Here is a 15,504-nt window from a genome sequence, read left to right as displayed (position 1 = left end):
AGTGCCCAGCCCCTCCGTCTTACACATGTCAGTGGAGCTGGAAGACTGATCCTGCGGCTGCAGCCCCTCACTGTTTTTTGATCTCTGTCCTCCAGGTGCCTTTCTCCAACTGCAGCCGAGACTGCCTGGCAGGGACCAGGAAAGGAATCATTGAGGGGGAACCCACCTGCTGCTTTGAGTGCGTGGAGTGTCCCGATGGGGAGTATAGTGATGAGACAGGTAAAGGAGCAGCCCCTCGTGGATACCATGCAGAGCTCAGTTCACTTTGGGGCCCTGGGATCAGCGAAGTCCCTGGAAGGGCTGGGCTGTGATGGTGCTTAGCATGGTTTCTCATTTAACAAGGTGTCTGAGCATCACGCTGGGCTGGGCACTGAGGGGGTAAGAAGAGGAATGTTAGTCTCTGTAATGCCATAAAAGCTTACAAACAGTTACACATCTTTCTCTTACTTTGATACTGCTCTCCAATATTGTTTTCTTTTTCTTATAGCTCAATGATCCTGAATCGACAAAGTTCTGTCTGTTCCAGTCTCCAGAGTTAATAGGCCATGATACATTGCCTGCTGAGTGACTGGCACTGTACTTACTGTCTTACTTATGTTTTTCCTGTGCCTCAGTTTCTTCATCTATAAAGTAGGAATAATAAACCTATCTTATAGAGTTTGGGGGATTAATTGAGTTAGTATTGGTAAAGCCCATGGTAAATTATAGATAAATATTTGTTAAATAAAAACCTGGATTAGCATATTGGAAGCACTCTATAAATATTAACTATTATTATTTTATCATTGTTTTTAACTCATTTCATCCTCACCACAATAATGGGGTTATTATTGCCTCCATTTCACAGATGATGAAACTGAGGCTCAGAATGTTTAAGTAGCCTGACGAAAGTCACACAGCTAATAAATGGCAGGGCCAGGATTCCCATCCAGAGCTCTGACTGCAAAGCCCATGCTCAAAAAAAAAAAAAAAAGCCCATGCTCCTTTCACTCCCCAAACGGCACACTTGCACACTGCATGAGACATAGCGGAGACTTAATAAACATTTGTTGGTCAAATGAGTCTGTAGACTCCCTCACTAGAAAGCTGTGGATGAGGGAGGCACAGGTCACATGTGTGGAATACTTTGCCTTGATCTAAGAAGAAGTCTGCTCTGGCATGTCTACAAAGCCCATCCTTATGTCCAAAATGAGTCAGGCTGAGTGTGAAGCACTGTAAAATTTGGTGGACAGTGCCAGACCCTTAGCGTGCAGGGCAGCCACCTACCCAGCAAGCCTAATCATTCTCTGCTGCAAACCATTAGTAAGGAGTGTTAAAGGAAACAAGTAGCCCCCTTATGTACACAGGAAAAAAAATAATAGAACCATCAAATACACATGAAATTAAGTTTATTATTAAGCATAAGTCAGGGTTCAATACATTATTTGATAACGTAAAAATCACAATTATTTCATCAATAAAGAAAATGTAAAGTGCCCTCACCACCACATTCACACTCACAAATTTCAGTCTTTGCCACACAGTACTAACCCTTTACTGGGACATTTTACAGACGCGAGTGCCTGTGACAAGTGCCCTGATGACTTCTGGTCCAATGAGAACCACACTTCCTGCATTGCCAAGGAAATTGAGTTTCTGTCCTGGACTGAGCCCTTTGGGATCGCACTCACCCTCTTTGCTGTGCTGGGCATTTTCCTCACTGCCTTCGTGCTGGGCGTCTTCATCAAGTTCCGCAACACGCCCATTGTCAAGGCCACCAACCGAGAGCTCTCCTACCTCCTCCTCTTCTCCCTGCTCTGCTGTTTCTCCAGCTCCCTGTTCTTCATTGGGGAGCCCCAGGACTGGACCTGTCGCCTGCGCCAGCCGGCCTTTGGTATCAGCTTCGTGCTCTGTATCTCGTGCATCCTGGTGAAAACCAACCGCGTCCTCCTGGTGTTTGAGGCCAAGATTCCCACCAGCTTCCACCGCAAGTGGTGGGGGCTCAACCTGCAGTTCCTGCTGGTCTTCCTCTGCACCTTCATGCAGATCGTCATCTGTGCCATCTGGCTCAACACCGCGCCCCCCTCGAGCTACCGCAACCACGAGCTGGAGGATGAGATCATCTTCATCACCTGCCACGAGGGCTCGCTCATGGCACTGGGCTTCCTGATCGGCTACACCTGCCTGCTGGCTGCCATCTGCTTCTTCTTCGCCTTCAAGTCCCGGAAGCTGCCGGAGAACTTCAACGAAGCCAAGTTCATCACCTTCAGCATGCTCATCTTCTTCATCGTCTGGATCTCGTTCATTCCCGCCTACGCCAGCACCTACGGCAAATTTGTCTCTGCCGTGGAGGTGATTGCTATCCTGGCAGCCAGCTTTGGCTTGCTGGCCTGCATCTTCTTCAACAAGGTCTACATCATCCTCTTCAAGCCATCCCGTAACACCATCGAGGAGGTGCGCTGCAGCACCGCGGCTCACGCCTTCAAAGTGGCGGCCCGCGCCACGCTGCGCCGCAGCAATGTCTCCCGACAGCGGTCCAGCAGCGTTGGGGCCTCCACGGGATCCACCCCCTCCTCCTCCATCAGCAGCAAGAGCAACAGCGAGGACCCCTTCCCGCAGCCCGAGAGGCAGAAGCAGCAACAGCCGCTGGCCCTGACCCAGTGCGCGCAGCAGCCGCAGCCGCGGCCGCCCTCGACCCTGCAGGCGCAGCAGCAATCGCAGCAGCAACCCAGATGCAAGCAGAAGGTCATTTTTGGCAGTGGCACAGTCACCTTCTCGCTGAGCTTTGACGAGCCTCAGAAGAGCGCCATGGCTCACAGGAATTCCACGCGCCAGAACTCCCTGGAGGCCCAGAAAAACAACGACGCCCTGACCAGACACCAGGCGTTACTCCCGCTGCAGTGCGGGGAGACAGACTCGGAACTGACTGCCCAGGAGACCGGCCTGCAGGGGCCTGTGGGTGGGGACCACCAGCCAGAGATGGAGGACCCGGAAGACATGTCCCCAGCACTTGTAGTGTCTAATTCACGGAGCTTTGTCATCAGCGGTGGAGGCAGCACTGTCACAGAAAACATGCTGCGTTCCTAAAACGGAAGGAGAAGGCCAGTCCAGGGGGAATTCCAGAGAGGTTTCCTGGGATCACGATCTCCGACAGGGATGAGGAATCGCCCCAGACTCCTTTCCTCCAGGAAGGAGGAATAAGACACCCCAAATGCGTGGAACTTAGTTGCACTGCCACAAACAACAGTGAATTGACTAATGTTCCCTTTAAAAGTAAAAAGAGGAGACCTGTGTGCTTCTGTGGTTGGATTTGTCAGAGCGCTGAGATCCCCGTAGTCAGGTTCGCTGTTCGTGTCTCTGCCTCTGTTCTCCTCCTCTGTTCTATCCCGCTCAACAGCCCAGAGACGAAACCAAGGCTTTAAACTACCCACCTACTCCCCCTGGTTTTGGGGTTTTGGTTTTTGGTTTTAATATTGAAATGTCTGCCCTGAACTTTGCAGACAGCTGATCCAGAGACAAAAGTGTGAAGAGTGACAGAACATCAGATCTGACCACCACTAGAGTCGAGTCTGGGAGACAGAATGTCACCAGCACTGCCCAACACCTTGACGATGGAAAGAACTTGAAATGTCCAAAACTGTAAGGTGAATGTGTCCCCTCCTATTTATGAAAACCATAAAATATTTAGACTCTTACTTGCTGCTGCTATCATGTGACATCGAAAAGGTTAGCATCCCTCCTGTACCAGGACATCTGGTTTTGTCCAGAATGTATTAGTGATGTCATGTTTAGACTCCATGATCACAAGAATCACCTCAGATTGTTGGGAAGGGACTGCATGAATCCAATGAGCTGTATCTATAATTAATATTGCCATATGTAGCTTTATCCTTAAGAAAATGCTTCTGTTATAATAGTCCATGGACAATATAAACTGGGAAAAAATGCCCCAGTCTGGTTTATATAAGGCAGTATTATTGAGCTCCATTTTCTTTGCCCATCCCACCACCCGCACCCCCATGAGCTGAGCCCTGTATGAGTCTTTTCAGGGCCCCAGGGATCCAGAAACTCCCCGCTTCCCTGCCCCAAAGGCTTCCTGAAGCCAAATCCATGCCTTCCCCTGTGAAGAATAAGCTCCCAGTCACTGGCCTCCTACCAGTTGCTGGGGTAAGAAAATGTGATTCTAAGAGAGCTCTCATGGGGTATTACCCTGGCACTCTACCCCCCAAATGCTGTACCTACGTTCCCTCCAGAAGTGGGAGTCTGCCCATGGGTAGTTACAGGATTGAATGTTTAACAGCATGCTGCTGAACAGTCAGGCTCTGGAGCTAGAGAGACCTGGGTTCAAGCACTGGGTTGGTCACTGACAAGTTGCGTGACCATAGGCAGGGAACCTTGACCTCACTCAGCCCCAGCTTCTTTGTGTCTAAAATGGGGGTAATAATCATTCTTTTCCCTCAGAGCTCTTATGTGGATTAAATGAGATAAATGTATGTAAAGTACTTTAGCATGGTGCCTAGCCCATAGTAAGCAGTCAATAAATGTTAGTTAATATTATTCCTGATACTGTAATTTTTTTCACGTGTTTAAAATACAAAACAACAGGGCTTCCCTGGTGGCGCAGTGGTTGAGAGTCCGCCTGCCGATGCAGGGGACACGGGTTCGTGCCCCGGTCTGGGAAGATCCCACATGCCGAGGAGCGGCTGAGCCCGTGAGCCACGGCCGCTGAGCCTGTGCGTCCGGGGCCTGTGCTCCGCAACGGGAGAGGCCACAGCAGTGAGAGGCCCGCATACCACAAAAAAAAAAAAAACACATTTATTGACCATTCAGATTTTAACAACAAGCTCACTGAGCACAATGACTTTCTCCATAATAAGCCCAAGAATTCTAGGGCCCCAGTTCAAGGGGTCCTGAGCAACAGTGCTCATGGCAAAGCCAGAAGGTCACTCCCCCAAGCGCCCCATGCTACCTCCACCTCTGTGGTGCCAGAACCCAGATCTCTAGCACCAAGGGGAGACCATGCCATTCTGGCATTAGTTTCCCAGATCACTCTAAATGCTGCCCTTAAGCCAAGGTCAGGTAGAGCAATCAAACCTGTGTGAGGCCACAAAGTGTACAGGTCCTGATGACTTCATCCTCTGACCATTTTTCTCCAAAGGGCCACCTTTCCACGATTTTTAAAGTGACTTGTGGAAATGCTGGTTGTCAATCTGGATGAAAAGGCATTAGAGGGCGCCCTGTGGGAGCACCACTGTGAGACACGGAGAAGGTGTCACACAGGAAGACCTGGTGAGGCACCTGCTCCCTGAAGCCAGGCCCAGCCTGCTGCTCCCACCCTGGTTACGCCTCTGAGCAAGGCCCAGAGCTGAGTGAAGATTTATATTTAACATTTTACTTGGACTTTTTAAGAAATGGCTGAAAATTTGATGGCTGGGTTTTTGTTATCTTGGTCAAAACAACTATATGGAAACAGCTACTTTGCTATTCAGAGTGCCTCACACTTCCCAGGTCTGACAAACAGCTCAGCCTTGTGGCTCAGCTACAGGAAGAGGCTCGTCGGGGAAAACACACACCGTTGACAATGAGCCTCACTTCACCAAGTGCTTGCAGATAAAGTCATCTCTCCCCACGTCCTTGTCAGAAAGGGAGACGGCATCACGGTCCTCAGTCATACGTAGCAGGCACAACTCTCAGCACACAACCAGGGGTGTCAAATATGAGCCTTCATTATTTTTCTGTAACAACCTAGTTTCTTTCTCAAATTCCCATTCAGCCTAATGACAGAAACTTCATCTTAGTCAAACTGGGTTTTTCTCAGTAACTTCAGAGCTTTCTGAACCAATTTAGATTTCTGGGGATCTGTTCAGAGGTTTCTTCCTTCCTGCTTACAGGAAGGTTTGTGTAGTGTGAGGAGGAGGTGTTCCCCAAACATTTGCAGCTCCTGTTGACATCTCTGAGAACATTCTTAACTGACCCTCAGTAATTGTTATGCCTCCACACTGGCATCCTCTGAGGCATTGCATCCCCATGTATCCCGAGTCATGGGATCCACAGTGATTTTCACTGCTGCATCACTTTGTCCCAACTACGAGGCCCCTCCCGGACCTGCAAGATCTCTCATGAGACAGCCCTGGGGCCTGGGAATGACCAGGCAGCTCTCAGGCCCCTCCCTCCTGGCCCCTCCACTGCCATGTCTGCTTGACGGCGGCCTCCCCATGACCGTATGGAGAAGTCACAGAGGCTAACAAGCTTCCAAAGGGCCAGAGGAGGAACAGGGCGCTTATTGCCAAACCTATACAAGCCTTTGTGGAAGGGTGAATAATTGCCCCCCAAAGATGCCCACGCCCTAATCCCTAGAACCTACCTATGGTTGTAGTTACATGGCAAGGTGAATTAAAGTTGCAGATTGAATTAAGGTTGCTAATCAGCTGACCTTGAGATAGGGAGATTATTTTGAATTATCCAGGAGGGCCCAATGTAACTACATCTCCGTAAAAGAGGGAAGCAGAAGCCGCACGTCAGAGTGATACCATGTAAGAAAGACTCCACTGACTATTGCTGCCTTTGAATATGGAAGGGAGCCATAAGCCAAGGAATGCAGGTGGCTTCTAGAAGCCAAAAAAGACCAGAAAACCGGCTCTCCCCAACAGCTTCCAGAAGGAACCAGCCCTGCCAACACCTTGATTTTAGCCCAGTGAGACCTTTTTTGGACTTCTGAGCTCCAGAACTGTAATAAACCTAGATACATAAATAAGTAAAGCCTAAGATATAGATTTTGTTTGTGCTAATTTTTTACAGGAGCAACAAGAAACTAATATATACAGCGTTTTTACTGTCATCTCCTTTCCTGAGCTTCAGCAGCTCGGGGCAACAGGCCACAGAGCAACACCTGCTCCTGCTGTAGTGCTCTCCCCTCCAGCTAGCTCCCTCTCTCTCCTCCACAGTTCCCTTCCTCCTCTCTGCTTGGGGAAGTATAAACCTTGTGTTCCGAGTCTTTCTGGGCTTTGGTTTTAGACAACTAATGGCCGTGTTCTCCCAATCGATTTTCTGTTAGTAGCAGAAATCTGAAAAATAATAGCTTCAAAAAAGCTATTATTATGTTTTTCTCTTGTATAAAATAAGTCAGAAGTCTTTGGAGGGACTTCCCTGGTGGTCCAGTGGTTAGAAATCTGCCTTCCGATGCAGGGGATGAGGGTTCGATCCCTCTTCGGGGAACTAAGAGCCCACATGCCGGCCCGCACGCCATATCTACTAAGCTCGTGCGCCTCAACTAGAGAGCCTGCCTGCCACAAACTACAGAGCCCACATGCTCTGGAACCCGTGCACAACAACTAGAGAAGAGGAAAAAGACCCATACACCACAACTAGAGAGAAGTCCACACTGCAAAGAAAGATCCCACATGCCACAAGGAAGATCCCACGTGCCACAATGAAGACTCAACGCAGCCAAATAAATAAATTAAATAAATATTAAAGGAAAAGTTATTGGAAAGATTCTTTAGAGTCCGTTGGCAATGGAAGACAATCTTTCTTTTGAAAATAAAAATGAATTATAGGGGCTTCCCTGGTGGCGCAGTGGTTGGGAGTCCACCTGCTGATGCAGTGGACACGGGTTGGTGCCCTGGCCCGGGAAGATCCCAGATGCCGCGGAGCGGCTGGGCCCGTGAGCAATGGCCACTGAGCCTGCGTGTCCAGAGCCTGTGCTCCACAACGGGAGAGGCCATAACAGTGACAGGCCCGTGTACCGCAAAAGAAAAAAAAAAAAGAATTATATAGTTATGAAGGATTTTCACTCAAATGAGTTTCTTAGCACATTCTAAGAATTTACATTGGAACTTAGGGGTAATGATCAGCATATAACATTTTACCCTGAAAGTCCCTATGATCATCAAACCTTGTTGAATTGCGTTAGTTTCAATTTGGGGGAAATTAGGCCTGCCCTACCTCTGTCTCCAAAAGTTGCATTTCAGGACAATATCATTTCTCCTCTTGGTCTGGCTAAAGCCATATAAGCTGTGGGCTGGCTCTGCATGGAGCCAGAACTTCCCCCTGCTCATCTCCTGCATTTGAACTCATTAGCGCTGGAAGAGCAAGGGAACATCAGTAAGGGGCGCTGGTTAATCACTGGAGGAGGTGGCCTGCATTGCTCTCAGCCTGGCTAGTCATTTCAGGAGTCCGCTGGAGACAAAGGCATCTCCCAAAGTTGGGTGGAATTGGGGTAAGTGGAAAGAAGTTGTTATAGTGAGATCACTCGTCTCCAGGAGACCCTGTATTTCCTGTCACTAATCATGGAAAAATACAAGGGATTGGTCAAGAACTTTTTAAAATATATATATCTTTATTGGACTATAATTGCTTTACAATATTGTGTTAGTTTCTGCTGTACAGCAAAGTGAATCAGCTATATGTGTACATATATCCCCATATCCCCTCCCTCTTGCGTCTCCCTCCCACCTTCCCTGTCCCACCCCTCTAGGTCATCACAAAGCATTGAGCTGATCTCCCTGTGCTACGCAGCAGCTTCCACTAGCCATCCATTTTACATTTGGTAGTGTATATATGTCAGTGCTACTCTCACTTCGTCCCAGCTTCCCCTTCCCCCCGCACCCATGTCCTCAAGTGTGTTCTCTACATCTGTGTCTTTATTCCTGCCCTGCAGCAAGGTTCATCAGTACTGCTTTTTTAGATTCCATATATATGTATTAACATAAGGTCTTTGTTTTTCTCTGGCTTTTACTTCACTCTGTATGACAGACTCTAGGTCCATCCACTTCATTACACATAACTCAATTTTGCTCCTTTTTATGGCTGAGTAATATTGCATTGTATAAATGTGTCATATCTTCTTTATCCATTCATCCGTCAATGGACATTTAGGTGTCCCTGGATGAGAACTCTGAATGAATTTTGCTGTTATGCAAGAAATGAGGCAGCAGCTTCCCTGGTGGTGCAGTGGTTAAGAATCTGCCTGCCAGTGCAGGGGACATGGGTTCAAGCCCTGGGCCAGGAAGATCCCACATGACATGGAGCAACTAAGCCCGTAAGACACAACTACTGAGCCTGCGCTCTGAAGCCCACGACCCACAACTACTGAAGCCTGCATGCCACAACTACCGAAGCCCATGAACCTAGAGCCCATGCTCCACAATAAGAGAAGCTACCGCAATGAGAAACCTGCGCACCGCAACTAAGTGTAGGCCCCGCTCACCGCAACTAGAGAGAGCCCGCACGCAGCAATGAAGACCCAACACAGCCAAAATAAATTAAAGAAAGAAAGAAAGGAAGAAAGAAAGAGAGGTAGGGATCAGAGATATACATACATACCAGCCATGGAAATAAAGGTGCATTCCGAGGATACGGAGAATTTTAGCCTTGATGGGAACAGCTCAGCCAGCGGTATAAGAAGTGAACTACTCAAAGAAGGCCAAGCAGGGGCAGGAAACTAGGAAGAACCATCATGAAAGTGCATCTAGGAACTGGAGGGACAACTGTGACCCAAGCGTCAAGTGGGGCTAAGAGCACCTTCTTTTCTGTTAGAATGACCACCACATCGCTCCCTCCTCCAAGTCCCGCACTGGAGTGGAGGGAGTTTGGATTGGAGGTAGGGGTACCTGTTTATATAGTAAGAGCTGGATTGGAGGAAGGGAGTAGAAATAGAAATATATCACAAGCTGCCTCCCTCTGAAATTTAGATACTGGCTGTCTGAGCAACTAGCTAGTGTAGAAGGCTAGAACTAATATAAGCAATTAACTCTAGGACTGAGTTCCCAGGGCACGGAGGGCAAATGCCTGAGAGTATAGTGAAAATAGGTAAGAGATCAAAGCCAGAGAATAATTCTCAGGGTTGGGACAGGATTTGATTCCTGACAAAAGCATCAGGAAATGTTTTTTGAAGAGTGTGGCTGTTCTCCTTGACACCAGCCCAAAGATGTGGTTATTGCTCAAAACTTCCCGATTTTCTTTAAATGTTTTGTTTCTATCTCTGAAAATATTCAAATTATAAGCAGACATTTCATGGAAAAAGGTATTCCATGCAAGTAGAAATTGAAAGAAAGCTGGAATAACAATACTTATACCATGTAATGAAGTTTTAAACAGATGAGCATACCATATTAAATAAGAATCACCCTATTAGGTCAGTGGCCACGCCTATAAAGTTTTGCTAGAGCTCTAATTGGTCCCAGGACTTCTACGGAAATATTTTTTGTTTTATTTACTCATGTTTTATTTATTCCACTATATGGAATAGTGTAAAACCAGGAGTGGGATTCTAAGCAGCATAGCAGATAGACTATATGTCCTTGGATGAGCTGCTTAATCTTTCTTTTTCTCGGTTTCTTATATAAAGTGGATATAATATTACCTGTCATAATTACCAATTATTGTTACTTTCCAAGTAAAATAATTGATGTAAAGTCACTTTCAGGAACATGGGAAAGCTATGGAAAATCATTAACACTACAAGTGACTGAAGTTAAGAGGGTTTGCTTTTGAATACTCAAAATAAAAATGTACCATGGAATTCAATGGTTTCATCTATCAAGTTTCTTAGTTAGAGACAATGGAATCCACTCTAGGTACTTTAAGCAGAGGGGGATTTGTTATAGGGTATAAGAAAGCTTATAAACATTTTTTTTTTTGGCCTTGCCACACAGCTTGCAGGATCTTAGTTCCCCAACCAGGGATCGAACCCGGGCCCCTGCAGTAGAAGCACGGAGTCCTAACCACTGGACTGCTAGGGAATTCCTAGGAAGCTTATAAACTTCTAATGATCCAGGTCTGGATGCTACACAACCAGGAACAATACAACCAGAAGAAATGCTTAATTCCTCCATGGGGTCGTTTTGGCAAAAAGCTTACTACCTCCCATGCCTTGCACTCAGCACCTGTGACCCACAGAACCAGACACTAGAACCTTCGTTGCAGCTGGAGGAACCAAAGTCCTCTGCCATTGTTCTTGGCCCCATTAATATCAACTTTCCAAGACTCCCATCAGTCACATGCAGAACTCTATGTGTAAGAGAGTCTGGAAAAGTGGCCTTTGCTGTCCAGCCTCTGGAGTACAGGAAAACGTGCTGGAAAAAGGTGGATGATGAATGAACCAGTCTGCAGTATCCACTGCCCACAAACAAAGCATGTTTAAGATCAAACACAGGGACATCCCTGGTGGCGCAGTGGATAAGAATCTGCCTGCCAATGCAGGGAACACAGGTTCCATCCCTGGTCCGGGAAGATTCCACATGCCGCGGAGCAACTAAGCCCGTGTGCCACAGCTACTGAAACCCTCACGCCTGGATCCCACGCTCCACAAGAGAAGCCAGCACAATGAGAAGCCCACGCACTGCAACAAAGAGTAGCCCCTGCTCACAGCAGCTAGAGAAAGCCAGCGTGCAGCAACAAAGACCCAACACAGCCAAGAATAAATAAAATTAAATCTTTTAAAAATAAATAAAGGTTAAACACAAAATGAAAAACACACTCTGCTGAGAAAAAATAAGCAAAATGTGATTCCCTTTCATCTTAACAGCTGTGGTAGATAGAACAGAAAGATACTGTGCTGAAGACAGAACTGCAGCCGGCATTTTGCCATGAAAGAGAGGCTGCTGGCAGGTAAGAGAGAGCAAGCAGGGGTAAGCACTGCAGGGGGTGGGACTGGAGGAGTGGGAGGATGGGAATTTGATGATAAGCTCATTAGCACTATTGGACTTTTTAAATGATATGCAAAAGTTTGTGTGTCTGTCTGTTTGTTGAATAGCCTGGAGAAAGATACATAATCGTTTAATAGTGATTATGTCGGGTTAGAATTATGAGTGATTCTTATTTCCTTTTTTTTTTTTTTTTTTTTTTTGCGGTACGTGGGCCTCTCACTGTTGTGGCCTCCCCGTTGCGGAGCACAGGCTCCGGACGCACAGGCTCAGCGGCCATGGCTCACGGGCCCAGCCACTCCGTGGCATGTGGGATCTTCCCGGACGGGGGGCACAAACCCGTGTCCCCTGCATCGGCAGGCGGACTCTCAACCACTGCGCCACCAGCGAAGCCCCTTATTTCCTTTTTAATATTTTTTCTGGGTTTTTTCCAGGAGTGTGACTTATAGTAAAACAAGAAAAATCTGTTCCTTGGATTATCAAATGTGATGATATTATGGTCATGTTTTTTGTTTGCTCTTTTTTTTTTTTTTTTACTTTTTATTTAGAAATCATTTCAAACTGACTTCTACCTAGACTTACTTATTATTAACATTTTACCACATTTGCTTTGTTGCCAACACTAATCATTTAACAAAATATGATGCACACTGAAGTATTTATGGTTGTGATCATACAATGCCTGGAATTTGTTTTAAATACCACAATGGGGGAGGAAATAAGGACATAGGGAGAAAGATAAGAAAGAAGAGCAGAAAGTTAGTTAATGGTTGTTGAAACTAGGTGATAGGTACATAGAACTTCATTTTTCTACTCCTATTTTTTTAATTTTTTTCAAATTTCCATTAAAAAATTAATGTTAAAAACCAGCCAAAGGATAAAAAAGGATTCACCAGTCAAAAAATCACACAAAAGATTTCAGTGCTTTGAATGGCCCTACTCATCACAAGAGAAGTTAGTCCATCAAACACACAAACAAAAAGAACCTGAAAGTCTGCCAAGCAGCTAAAATTTTAGTTGAAAAGCAAAAAAATTTAATGTAAGACCTTTACAACAAGGTTCAAAAAGCAATTCTCTGGAGTATATCAGAAAGGCCTTGTTGGAGCTTGATGAAAGACAAGTCTTCCTGCATCTTCACATGATCGATTATGATCCTTTCCTTAAATGAACCAGCTGTGGTCTGGTTCAAGTTTTCTGGATTGTCCTCGGGCAATAGGTTTAACAGATCCCTCTTAGATTTAGTGCCAGTAATTTTTCTTTTATGAATATACTCCCAGGGAAATAAGCCAACAGGAAGCAAAATTAATTAGTACCTATGTGTTATAACTATATGAGCCCCCACTGGGGCCACATGCAGGGAGGCCTGAACCCAGGGGAGCACAGACACACTGCTGAGGTCCTGAGATGCAGATAAGAAAGAGTCCAGACACCCAACACCCAGGGGATGGCTGAGGAAATTATGCTATGATCCCATTGCAGGAGAGCCTAGCCACAAACATCATATGTGACAGGCATGTGCACTAAGTCAAAGCAGGTAATCAAGCTTAGAAATAATAGTAAGGGGGAGGGCAGGACACAGAATAGTATGTCCACACAGAATAACATGAATAAAGTTTCATTGAAAAGAAGAGGAGGGAATACAGGGGAGGAAAATAGTTTATTGTTTGCTTCTTTCTTTTGTAAAGTTACATAACTTCATTGAAATGAGGGAGGCAGGAAGAGAAGAGGAACAAACACAGCCTTACCTGAAGTACTTTAGCTATGATTTAAGGACTAATAAAGCCAAGATACAATGGACAGTAGATTAGAAGTAATCACTTGCAGGCTCAATCCACCAGAATTCTTGATTGGATAGGCTATGGAGAGCATTAACGCATTTCCCAACACCCTGGCCAATATTAAGTGACCTTAGATAAGGTAGAAGATAAAACATTCAAAGAAAAATTTTAAAAATCACTTCGTTAAACAGATGTAGTAAGTAAACTTTAAACCAAATACGAAACAAAGAAAAAGTTATTGGCATTCCTCAGCGTCTCCTCTATTTTCAGTCTCTTGACCCTCCTCCCCTCCCCCACGCTAATGAAGGCACCAGACATCTCTGTCCTGGACTTTCTCAACTGTAACCATCATATTGAACAAGCAAGGCTCCAGAACCTCAACTCTTAGTAAAGTGTTACGCTGTGACACTATACGAGTCTGGGTGTCAACAGCATGACCCACCTCAAATCTGACTTTAACAGATAACCCAGGAGGAGGTGCGTGTGACCCACCCCAGCCCCAAACCTACGGTTTTGGACTCTTACTGTACCTTGAAGTGATAGAAGAAGATAACTAGAATTTAAGATGCTGAGTTGAAGCAAATTATAGGATTTACGCCACTTGGATTCTCTTACTTATAGTCAAAGAAAACACAACTTCCTTGTCAAAATCAAACAAAACTAGCCAGTGAAACTATCTCACTTCAGATAAATCAGATACACAAACCAGCACTATCCTCCAGAACCAAATTATGGCTCCACCTGGTTATGAGAATGTAATTTTGTGATAAAAACCTTCTAATGCCTCTTATATTAAATTCTTTTGCATAGGGTTCAACATAGGATCATCTTTTACGAAATTCCAGTGCAAAACAAACAAACATATAAGGTTGCAGTGGGACTCCTGTGAGTAAGTAATGAATCTTTATCAAGCCACTTCCTGTCATAGGCAGAATAAAGGCCCCCGATGATGTCTATGACCTAATCCACAGAACCTGTGAATATGTTATGTTACATGGCAAGGGAGAATTAGGTTGTATATGCAATTAAAATTGCTAATCAGCTGATCTTGACATAGGGAGAGTATTCTGGATTATTCAGGTGGGCCCAATGTAATCACAAGTCCTTATAAATGGAAGAGAGAAGCAGGAAAGTCAGGGTCAGACTCAGAGATTTGAAGATACTACTATGTATAACATAGATAAGCTACAAGGACATATTGTATAGCACAGGGAATAAAGACATTATTTTATAATAACTTTAAATTAAGTATAACCTGTAAAGGTATTGAATCACTACACTGTATACCTGAAACTAATATAATATTGTAAGTCAACTATATGCTTCAATTTTTTTAAACTATATATTTTTTTTTTAAAGAGAGATTTGAAGATGTTATGCTGCTGGCTATGAAGATATAGGAAAAGACCATAAGCCAAGGAATGTAAGTGGCCTCTAGTAAGCTGGGAAAAGCAAGAACAGAGTTTCCCCTAGGGTCTCCAGAAAGGAATGCAACACCTTGATTTTAGCCCTTTTTGGACTACTGACCTCCAGAATTGGAAGATAACAAATTTGTGTTGTTTGAGGCCACTATACTTGGAGTAACTTGTTACAGCAGCAATAGGAAACTATTACACTTACCTTTTCTACCATGTCAGTGGCGGGTGGGCTTTCTGGCTTCAACATTCTATGGCTGCAAATCTTCAGGAGCCATGAAAGAATGAGTCAGACCAAAAGATTTTGTGGCTTCAAACCACTGCAGCTTCTGAAAACTTTCACATGGTAATAGGAATTGGTTGCCATAAAATTAATTTGACAATCCACTTTTAGAGTTAAATGACACTGCGAGGCAACATCAGGCAAATGTCCTGGTCTCTTCGAAAAGTCAGTATCATTTTTAAAGGCCTTTGTAGATTATAAAATTCTAAATAGCAACCAAAAGTAATGTGTGAAATTTGAATTTGAGTGAAATTTGGGAAATGAGAATATGGGCTGGTTATTAGATGAAATTAAGGAAGTATTGCTAATTTTTTTAGGGGTGATGATACAGTTATGTAGGAGAATGTCCTTATTTTTAGGGGATGCTGGCTGAACTGTTTAGGGGTAAATGATCACAGTATTTG

At 45.1% G+C, this 15,504-nt stretch overlaps 1 protein-coding gene across 4 annotated transcripts in view; it reads left to right on the top strand.

Annotated features, from left to right (window-relative positions):
• The window catches only part of CASR (calcium sensing receptor), an 81,321-nt gene extending 76,786 nt beyond the window's left edge, over window positions 1-4,535 (top strand). For all 4 annotated transcript variants that reach the window (XM_067034465.1, XM_067034463.1, XM_067034464.1 and 1 more), the window contains exons 6-7: window positions 96-219; window positions 1,553-4,535. In XM_067034465.1, coding sequence (XP_066890566.1) covers window positions 96-219; window positions 1,553-3,066 — 1,638 coding nt within the window. In that variant the 3' untranslated portion in view covers window positions 3,067-4,535. The remainder of the gene's footprint in view (window positions 1-95; window positions 220-1,552) is intronic.
• Window positions 4,536-15,504: the final 10,969 nt, after the last annotated feature.

Source organism: Kogia breviceps, chromosome 5 (assembly GCF_026419965.1).
Source record: "Kogia breviceps isolate mKogBre1 chromosome 5, mKogBre1 haplotype 1, whole genome shotgun sequence".
Classification (NCBI taxonomy): Eukaryota; Metazoa; Chordata; class Mammalia; order Artiodactyla; family Physeteridae; genus Kogia; species Kogia breviceps.
Note: the sequence above shows the minus strand (reverse complement) of the source record. Positions and strands in the feature narration are given on the sequence as shown.